The following is a 10,333-nucleotide window of genomic DNA, read 5'->3' as shown; positions in this document are numbered from 1 at the left end:
TCCTTCAACTCTCCATCAGATAGACTATATATCAGAACCATCAGACATGATCCCCACTCCTGCAACATGCAAGGCTCCACAGTGGAGGCCAGACTGATCGTCGGCTGTAAGGAGCTGATAAGCACTTATATACTGACTCCCTCTGAACAACTAAACAAACACACTCCCTTCTCCATCTTTCAAAGGATTACAGGAGATCAATCACTCACACGCGAGAGTGTTACAGTCATCAGGAGGTTACGTTTCAGTCCAGTAAGGAAAAAAAGACCTAAAAATAAACTAAAATCAAGTGCAGTTCGGCCCCCCTTGTGTCTACACTTATGAGGTTCTTAGGAGGAAGGCCCTGTATCAACACTGAGGTGAGCATGTAAATAAGTCATGGCTAATCTCTCCCCCTCACTTTCTCCTCTTCTCTCTCTCTCTGTAAAAGCCATATGTACATTTTTAGAATTCCCCGAGTTCTGCTGACGTGAGGAAAGAGATGAAAGATTCATGTTTGTTTAAAAAATTCAAACTGATGTCCTGAACTTTCAGTACACAGCCCACACTGGTGAATTATTTAACACTTTGATGCAAGAAAGGGAATTTGGGGTTTGGGCTGTGCTGCTGTAATCCGAGCAACAATTAAAAGTCGTGCGACATGTTAACTGTGCTTTAAATGCCTTTTGGCAAAATTGTGGTGGAGGAAAGGAGTGCCGGTGAATGTCAGGTATGCTTGATATTCCCTTTACTCAATTCAAACTGATGTGCACTGCTGTGGGGCTTTATAAACTGCTGCGGAGTGCGGTGAGTGTATGCACCAGCAGAGGGAGCCAAAGTCACACGACTGCGCTGTAAATGATGCCCAAAATTCCCCGTTTCATACATGTTTTAATCAATAAAGATGGGCATGCTCAGACGGTTCATTTGAAGGGAAAAATAATTAAAAGCTTCAATGTCTGCCATGTTTAATTTTAGTGTTTTTAAGGATTTGTTTGAGACTATGCAAAACATATACAGTTAAAAATAAATAAATATATAAATAAATAAATGTTTTTTTAAATGTAGGAATTGCAAAAAGCATTTGTCTTACAGGAGATTTGAGTTTAAACGTCCATTTTAATCCTTTGCATGACATCACCTTGAAATATTCCGTGTCATTACCCTGAACGGTGTAGCCGAGCTGATCAGCTGTAAAGGGTTAAACTTAGTCAAGACACTGAAACCCGAGACAGTTCCTGATGGATGCGCCCGAAGGCGGCTGGGACATTTTAAGGAGTTTGTTTTGAGTAGAATTCTTCCAGGTGCGTTTTTTTTTTAATGTCGTCGAGATATTTGGCACGGGTTTAAGGTAAAGCTGATGCGCCCTTTGTGCCCCGTGCTCGGCGCACCGCGTCTCGACGACGGCGGGGAAGAAGTTGCGCATTTCCAAATAGTCGAAGTTTATGGATTGTCCCTCTGATTGGCAGGAAGCAAACGTGTAAGTACCACGTGTGTTTTCTTGTTCTTTGAGGGGTTTTCTTGTAAACAAATATGGAAGAACTGTGTTATTTCCTGGTTCTGTCCTACCTGTGGAGTCAGGTGAGCCGACATGACACCTGTGTAAAGCACCGCGGGCGAGCAGCTGCGCGTGGGGCGCTCTATTAGGTTGTAGTTCGACCTTATCAAAGCTGTCTGGAGGTATGTGGTGGGACATGGAGTTCTACTGGCTGTCATGTGCGAGGACATTGGTCACTCGTGTTGTAACTGCTTCACTGTGTTGTGGCAGTAACTTATTTCACTACATCAGCTTTTCATTCCTTTCTGTGTTTCTGTCTCAGAATGGTGGATTATAGTGTTTCCGATGTACCAGAAGCCCTATTCTCAAACAACAGTTTTAAAATGGAGGAGCTGGCTCTAATGGCCTTGCTGGAGTGCCCTCTGTGTCTGGAGAAGCTGGATGCGTCAGCCAAGGTCCTTCCCTGCCAGCACACTTTCTGCCTGCCCTGCCTGCAGAGGCACGAGGCTGACCAGTACCAGCTATTTTGCCCTGAGTGCCGCGCCCCTGTCCCGGCCAGGACCGCAGAGGAGCTGCCGACAAACCTCCTGCTGGTGCGGCTCCTGGAGGGGCTCAACGGTCCCTCGGGCCCCAGCAAGAACACACAGAAATCCCGCTATGCAGTGCCCGTGTCCCGGGAGAGCTTAACAGCCAGGGACGATAAACGGTACCAGGAAAGTCCAAACAGAGAGAAGCAGGGGAACAATGAGGTGAGTAAGGCCTCAGCCCAGTCATCTACAGCTATATGAGAAACAAAGTGGAAAGTAAAAACTAATATGTGAAACCCAAACTCAAGTGTTGCACATCACTACTGACAAGTATAGTTATTTGTTATTAATACTACACTACACTATACAGGCTGAAGGGTTTTACACAGTAGTAAAAATGCAAGTGTTTGCCCTTTCACTTTTGCAATCTCTAAATCTGCATGCTGAATTTGTTTTTTGTTTTTCATTTTGCACACAAATAAAACTGTCCTCCAATTTTTTCTGGTGGCACCCGAAAGCCTGCATCACTGCCAGAGAGCCAAAGTTGGAGGTCCAATTGAGTTCATAAAGTGGGAAAACACAGATTTTCTAACTTTACCACCACCACCACCACCAAAGAAAACAGCAGACTTTCAGCATTAATTAAAAGGGTTTTACAAAAGCATTGCATTAACTGATTAATTTCACTGACTTTTCAGCTAAAAGTCTGAACTTTAGTCACATGATGATTGTTTGATTTCAGATCCACTGTGGTGATGTGCAGGGGCAAAAAGTGTATAATTGTCAAAAAATGCTTATGGAGCTAGCTGTTGGAAGCTGTTAGCTACTGTTGGAAATATAACCGAGCAGTAAACCACAGCTCTCCATGGAGTTGACACACATATTATCATCTGGTTGGTTTTTCCCTCCTGTTGCCCTGCATGTGTGTGGGTGTATCACTCAGCAGCACTTCTATAGATTAACGGCATAAAGTGCTATCTGTTTTTTCCCCATCACTTGATAATTATAGTATTTTCTATAGTTTGCTTAAAGGATCTTATCTACATCCAAGATTGATATTCCATCATATTAAAAATCCCCAAAGTTCAAAGGTTAGGTCAGAAGAAGATGATGAAGAGGGAATTATACAAAGCCCAGTGAACTGACTATTTCTTATGCATTTTTTTTTTAAATTAGTATTTTATGCATCTCTGCAAAAACTTTACAGTCCACAAATCTGCGTTCTCACATGTGCGAGCTAAACAAGAAGAGTTCAGTATTCTACTTGAAACCTGATTTGAGTTCAGTCACAGTTCAGAAAGCTGAGCCTGTTTCGTTAAACCGAGTTAGTGATCATTTTGGCTTCTTCCGAATGCTGTCATGGATACAGTATGTGTCAGTCTGATTAACTGTAACCCGATGCTACGATGATTGGCCGTAAAGTGGATGTAAACACTTTATCTACAGACTTGATACAAAATCCCTAAACCATCAATTTAAATTGCACATATGACATTTTCCACTGGTAATAATCAGTGAAGCTCAGGGTGTAGCCTGCATTTAGTTACGGAAATCACGAGGAGACTTGTGAAATTGTTACTTTAAGTATGACTTGAAGTCCATATTAATCAGATTTTGTGCCCTCTCAGGCAGCGTAATCGCTTTTGTGCCGTTTTCGAAAAAGTCCAAACTGAAGTGTAAACTTGATACAATCTTGAAAGGGGGAAAAAAGAAAAAAAGAAAGGATGTGTCATATAAAAGTCATCTTCATATCTCAGTGGTGCATCAGTGCCGGTTCAGCGCAAATTTGTTTTGTCATCCCACAATCTAACTCGTATTACAAGATGAAGCACAAATTAAATGCAGAGTGTTTCTGTAGCAGACACACCAACTGTCACTTATTTTCTTAAAATGTGTCATAGCCGGGGATTTTTACAGATGAAATTGCAGAGTGTGGGATCTTTAAAACCTTACATTATGTAAGAAATCTTAATTATTTAAACATAAAGAAGCTGAAATTTGACTTTCTTCCGCACTTTAGGCTGCTCACAGAGCATCAGTGTATAGCCACAGAGGTGATCTGTCAGGAGAGCTGTTCCTCTCGGCTGGTAACGCTATCACACCAAAACACAAAGGGGATGACAACTGGCACGCCGGCGACAGTAGCAGTGCGTCTGTCAGTGCTCAGCAGGTCGTCAGCCAGACACCTCAGCTGCAGCCCCTCCAGCAGCTCCAAGCACCAGCTCTGTGCAGAGCACTGTGTGACTTTAAACCAGAAGAAATGAATCTGGAAGACAGCAGATATTTTCTCAGCTTCCTCAAGGTGAGCCACTCAGACTGCTGAGTTAGTGCAGCAGGGCAATATAGTGTTCATGGGGTAATTGTGTGTGCACAGTTTTAAACCTTTTAAATGGCATCGGTTTTACTTCAGTGAACCTCTAGAGTGAAAAAGTATAAAGGTTCCTCTGCAAAAAATATGCTATAAGCCTCGTTTTTAGAAATTCAGTTATCGCACATGCACTGAAGTTTACAGACCACCATGGCGGTACAAATGGACCAAACTTCACATATTTATTGTGGCTAAAAAGCACCTGTATTTTATTTCTTTATGATTTCAGTAAGCTCCCCAGTAATGTGAAAAAGACAGTTTTCAAAGGGGTCTGTGCAGTCGGTAATGCTTCCATAGAATTAAGGGCCAGATTTACTAAACAGGGCAAAGTAGCGTTTGAGCTCAATCCCCAGACAGCGCTGATAGGTGTTTGCTATTTTCTAAACACAGGCACAGTTGATTCATTTCAATATCAACTGGTAAAAATGAGACACGCTTTAAATATCTGCAGAATTAGCAGTAAATTGTGTGTCGCAAATATCAGTAAATGTTTTTGTGCTTGATTTAAATATTCTCCTTCTTACGTTTTGCACCTTATGAGGTCACCTTGCGACACATGTTTAACAGCGTCAGTCGCAAATCTGTTACTGCGCTCTCCCTGTAAACACCTTTTTTACACCAAAACCCAGTTTATGGAGCAACATATTAGTAAATCTGGTCCAGAGAGTGTAAGCAGCAGCCATTTGCTGATAGTCAAATGCTCTTTTTTCATTGATAGTCTGATATATTCAGGTGTGTGTTTAACAGAAAGTCCTTTCCAGGACTTTATACCCAAGGGAAACAACTAAAAAAAAAACAAAAAAAAACCCAAGAGCTAAATCTCAGACTCCACAATGCAATTAGGAAAAGACTGAACAAGTTAGGCTTGTTTGGTAGGGTTGCCAGAAGAACCCTACCAAACAGTTGAGGTTTGCAAAGTTGCTTCTGAACAAAGCGTAAGACTTTATGCTTTGTTCAGTGACCAGTGTGCGGATGTTTGGTCATAATGCACAGGACCATGTTTGGAAACCAAACACAACATATCAGCACCTCATACCAGCTGTCAAAATGATGGTGGAGAGGTAATGTGAGGCCATGTGGCTGACAGCTAAAGCTTGGCTGAAAATGGGACAGTACAGCAGCAAGCACAGCAGCAAATCTACAACAGAGTAACTGAAGCTGTGCATGAACAAAAAGTGGACCAAAACTCCTCCACAATGATCTGAGACACCGATAAAGTCATACGGTCATAGTTTTAGCTGCTGGTTTGACTACTTGCTTCAGTTTGGATTTCATAGACGCATAAAGGACAGATCTGTCAGTTAGCCGTCGGCTAGGATGTTAGAAGCCTTTCAACTGGTGTATTGACTTATCTTCTGTCATGGCAGCGAAACAGCAGTTTTGAATTGATGCTTAACCCCTTGAACTTAATCCTGCTTTCTTTTATATTAAACCTGTGTTTGTAGCAATCTGTGAATACAAAGAGCGCAGGAAGTCCCCAGCAAAGACTGCTACATAAGGATCACCGCTTTTATTCTTTTCACTGTTTTCAGAGACTGAAAACTGAGACTTGTGGAAACGGAGGCTCAGACCTCCATTGCAGCAGTTCTTACTTACCCTGGATTTCTGAGGCAGTTATATAAGGGCCAGGGTACTTTTGTGCCCTCCATTAAAACGCCCTCGACCGAGCCTCTTTTGTTTCTCAATCTAGGTGGTCAAATGGTTTTGTTTTTTTTTTTAAGAGGCTGGCCACAGAAAAGGACAAGGCCTGCAGACACAAAGGAAGCTTATGTCACATGTTCGTGGAGAAACACAGAGTTTCCGAGCTGAGTGCTCAGTCTCTGGGGCAAGCGCACTCTGTTAAATCCATCTTGTGTCCCCGTCTTGTGTGTGGTTTTCAGTCTGTTATTTATTTTGTGCTTCATACAGGGAGACATTCTTACTTTCATCAGGCGGGTGGATGAAAACTGGATCGAGGCCAAGCTGGGGGAGAAAGTGGGATTCTGCCCTGAGCAGTTTACAGAGGTGAGTTTCTTTTCTTCCTTGGATGTGAGTTGTGACCTTTTCAGCGCGATCGAGGTCGACACCTGCCGTTAGCCACTTTTCTCCGGTAGTGTAATCAATTGAACTGCAGATGTCGTCGCCAGATGCCATTAATTCCAGGTCACTGCCGGGATGCTAACTTGCTTTTCATTCAAATCTCTGATTTGTCAGTAAATGTCACTCCTGCTCTGTAAAGTGCTGAGGCAGAAAGCTAATCTGCGAAGCCCTGCTGTGTCTGCAGCTGCTCATTAGTTTGTGACTATGTGGCTTACTCAGGGTTGCGGGGCTTGCTTAGCTGGCTGACTGTCATTTGTTTTCCTCTGCACTTTCTGCCTCCAGGAATTAACTTCACCCATGCTGGAGGGGGGCTGTGTTTGTTCATTCAGTCGCTGGGGTCAATGCCTCATTCACTTCCTGTTTACTTTCCTAACTTGTCATCTGCTTTGCTGTGATTTCCTCACTAATATACCCCCTCTTCTTATTAGTCCTCTCTTTAATGCATGCATACTTTTATCTCCCAGTCACCCATGTCTTCTCCTCGAGCCCTGCTTCAGTGATGCTCTTTATCTTTCTCCTTTCCACTTTCCTCCTCTCCTTTCTGAGCCAGCCTCTTCCTGTGTCGTGCAGCCAGGCGTAAAGACACAGTAATGCTTTCTCTGCTTGGGTGGCATAACAGCACATCACTGTGGAGAGTGAAAGCATTAACCCTGCCAATGCCTGTCTGCCTGCCTGTCTGTCTGCGCAGCTCATTTCTCAGCAGTATCCAACCTTGCCCGGCTTCTTGGCTGGTACTTATCACGCTCTCTGCTGCCTGCCTGTCCAACAAGTTGTAGGGGTGAGTCTAGCGGTGATAAGTGGGTGTATTTAGACAGATTTTTAGCTGGTCAGCAGGAGCAGAGGTTGGCAGGCGCAGGTTAGAGCAAGTTTGAGAGGAATTGTTTTTCTTGACTGAGGATTTTCCTGTGTTACGTTTCTTACTGTGGTTTGTTTTTATGCATTCATCCTATTCCAGCCAAACTCCGTGGCTGCCAAACTGCTGAAGGGAAAGAGTCGGAGGGGGGGGGATCTAGCAGAATTTCACCATCAGACTTCGAGCGGGGGCAAAGACAAGGCCACTGACGCATCCAGTAGGACTGCCCATTACGGAGTCCCTCAAGCCCCGGCTAAGACGCCCGTCATCAGCACGTTGCCCCTCTCCAACCAACGGAAACAGCCCGTAGCCGGAGGAAGCAACTTTTATCAGACAGGAGACAACAACAACACCTTCAGCAGCTACAACCGTCAGGGTCAGACGCAGCGCCTCTCTGTGCCCACTACCACCCGGGGCCACTCTCATTCTTCCAGAGTGAACTCTCAGCGAAGACGCCGCTCTGATTCGCACAGACACCTGTTACAAGTGAGTCACATAACTCTCTTATTATTTATTTATTCTTTTCTCCACCTCTGCTCTAATCTTTTAATTAAAGCTGGGTTTGGCTTTGCTCGCAGTGATTTGCTATAACAGAAAACATGCTGTTGGCAAAAAGGTGAAATGGTTTTATGTGCGATAATAAGAGGTGTTTATTTGAGTCACTGATCAAGTTGGCCTCTGGTTAAGGGAGGGAACCGTGACACTGTAAGCTGCAGGAATGAGTGAGAAAGAGAGATCGCCCTTGTGATTAAGTGGTTCTCATTAAGACGAGACACATGTGGGAAAGGGAAACAAAAGAAGTGAGGAGTGGAGGTGAGTGGACCGTAACTTTTGAGAGGTCTTTAATCACGAGTCCTGGGACAAAAGCCAGGATTTCCCGTCTGAGATGAATTATAGTTCCACAGGGTGGGTTTTCTTTTTTCTCTCTTCATCTCAGGGACATGTGGTTTGTGATGTTGTGCGAGTTTGAATCCTCACAGGGAGAACTGTCAAGCAGGAGAGAAAAGAGGAAATCTCTTCTGATTTGATGGGATTGTTAAAATGACTCATTAAGTTATTTTTTTAACTCTGAGGGAGCACAGAAGAAAGCAGGTCAATTTTACTGTCTAAATTAATTATTACCTCTAAAAGACTAGAAGTCATTAACAGTCTTGAAACTGAAGATTTTTGCTATTTCATTGTTTAGTGAGGCTGGAGTTTGGGAATGTTAGTGTTTCAGGCTATTGGGTTCATAGCTTTTCCGGCACTAACATGATATCTGCTGCATACTTTATGAAGAATGTGTAGCAATATCAGGGCGAGGCATGATTGGTAAACATGTCCCTGCACATAGCTTTAACCAAGACAAGAAGAGTTCATTTCTGAGAAAGCTTGTGATAAAACTTACTCGGGAAATGACCCAAAAGCTCCTATAAATCATTAGCACGTTGGAGTAAATAACCGGACATAGTGCTGTTATTTCACATTAGAAAACAGCGGTGATGTGGCACCAAGTCACGGGGCCTAAGAGTACAGTGCTGGCATGAAAGCCTCTGGAAGGCTTAATAATGTAACGCGCTGCCAAATTCCCTGCCCTTCAGAATAGCGATTTCCTTTGATTCCTTTCAAACGTCTCGGCTCTGCCCTGCAATTACACATGTCAGAGCGCAGAAATGCTCAACCTCATGCAGGTTGGAGAGAAACAGGAGAGGAAGGGAGGCGGAGGGGAACGATAAGAAATGAGGAAACGGGGCAGTACGGCAGGAAGAGGAAAAGCTGAGCGTCCGAGAAAATGGTATGGAGCGAGGGAGAGAAACGCGACACATTTTCAGGCTGCGAAAACAAAAAAACGCATGAAGTGGGAAGAAGGAGGAGGGAAAAAATGAGAAATAGATGTGGAGAGTGGGAGGCTCAGAGAGTCCCTCAGTGTGTCTGCTTATCGCTCTCATGCTGATGATGATGATGAGTCACTAGTGAAGTTGCTTACATAACAGACCCCTCTCCCTCTCTGCCCTTCCTTCAAACTCCTTCCTCTTCACTAAGCAGGTAACGCTCCCTTTCACATCAGCGAGCCTGTAATGGCAGACGAGCCACACGCTCCCCCCTTTTTAAGGGAGCGGAGGGGCCGTGTCCCTGAAGCTGAGGCTGAGCTCTCCAGTGACCAAGACGGCATGTTTGTGCTATTCTTGGTGCCGCTTCCCATCGGCTCTTACCTCTGACTCTCGCCTGTTTCTTTTTTTTTATTTTGCAGCTTCCCTCCCACTGTGGATGAAATAATGCATATTAGTGTGAATATCTGCACAGTTATGTAAGAGCAAACTTTAGGATTAATTTGGAAAAAAAGTTCACTCCCCTATCATACTTCACCAGAATATCTGACATCATTGTAATTGTTATCAGCGGTTATGAAGTCACCCTGCAAAGTGACTGCATAAAAGAGCAGAAATAATTAGGCTGAGTTATTTATACGGCAGTTTTCAAGTGCAGAGTCACAAAGTGCTTCCGAAAACAGAAAACATAGATTTAAAAGTAAAAACAAGATAAGTGGCAGACGGTTCTCTTCAAATCTCAAGCTTAATCGGAGATGGAAGACCGAAGATAGACAGATAAAAGTTTAGGTAAATGCAGATCAGAAGAGCTTTGAGGCTTTGTGTTTGAGTACGACTGCAGTCGATCTGTAATCTAGTTCACTGTTTGACTGTGCAGAGGTACAAAACAGGAAACCCGAATTAAATTCAGATTTTGATTAGTCACACATGATGGATTGTAGGTGACCTGGTCAAAAGCTTAGTGGCATTTTAGGCAAAGTAGATTGTTAAGCTAATGCAGCAAGGAGGGTATTACCTTAGTTTAGATGAAGTTACATGAAAGTATGAATTAATTATTTTAAATCTTCATTTTGACATAAATGTGTTTTAGCTTCTTACATTTACAGCTTTGCTTCTACTGTTATTATTCATTCAAGGAAATGAAGAGGATCTGAATATACAGGGTGGGCAATTTATATGGATACACCGTAATAAAATGGGAATGGTTGGTGATATTAAAGT

General features: G+C 43.4%; 1 protein-coding gene across 4 annotated transcripts in view; it reads left to right on the top strand.

Moving 5' to 3' along the window:
• Positions 1 to 1,144: 1,144 nt before the first annotated feature.
• Positions 1,145 to 10,333, top strand: part of sh3rf2 (SH3 domain containing ring finger 2) — a 28,529-nt gene continuing 19,340 nt past the window's right edge. Inside the window, exons 1-5 of one of the 4 annotated variants that reach the window (XM_042212783.1) lie at positions 1,145 to 1,459; positions 1,800 to 2,226; positions 4,025 to 4,306; positions 6,281 to 6,376; positions 7,407 to 7,790. In XM_042212783.1, coding sequence (XP_042068717.1) covers positions 1,425 to 1,459; positions 1,800 to 2,226; positions 4,025 to 4,306; positions 6,281 to 6,376; positions 7,407 to 7,790 — 1,224 coding nt within the window. In that variant the 5' untranslated portion in view covers positions 1,145 to 1,424. The other 3 variants (XM_042212779.1, XM_042212780.1, XM_042212785.1) reach the window with 3 other exon arrangements.

This window comes from Haplochromis burtoni, unplaced genomic scaffold (genome assembly GCF_018398535.1).
Source record: "Haplochromis burtoni strain Fernald_Lab_line unplaced genomic scaffold, NCSU_Asbu1 Contig_10, whole genome shotgun sequence".
Taxonomy (NCBI): Eukaryota; Metazoa; Chordata; class Actinopteri; order Cichliformes; family Cichlidae; genus Haplochromis; species Haplochromis burtoni.
The sequence above is the reverse complement of the archived record's forward strand: the minus strand, read 5'-3'. Positions and strand labels throughout refer to the sequence as shown.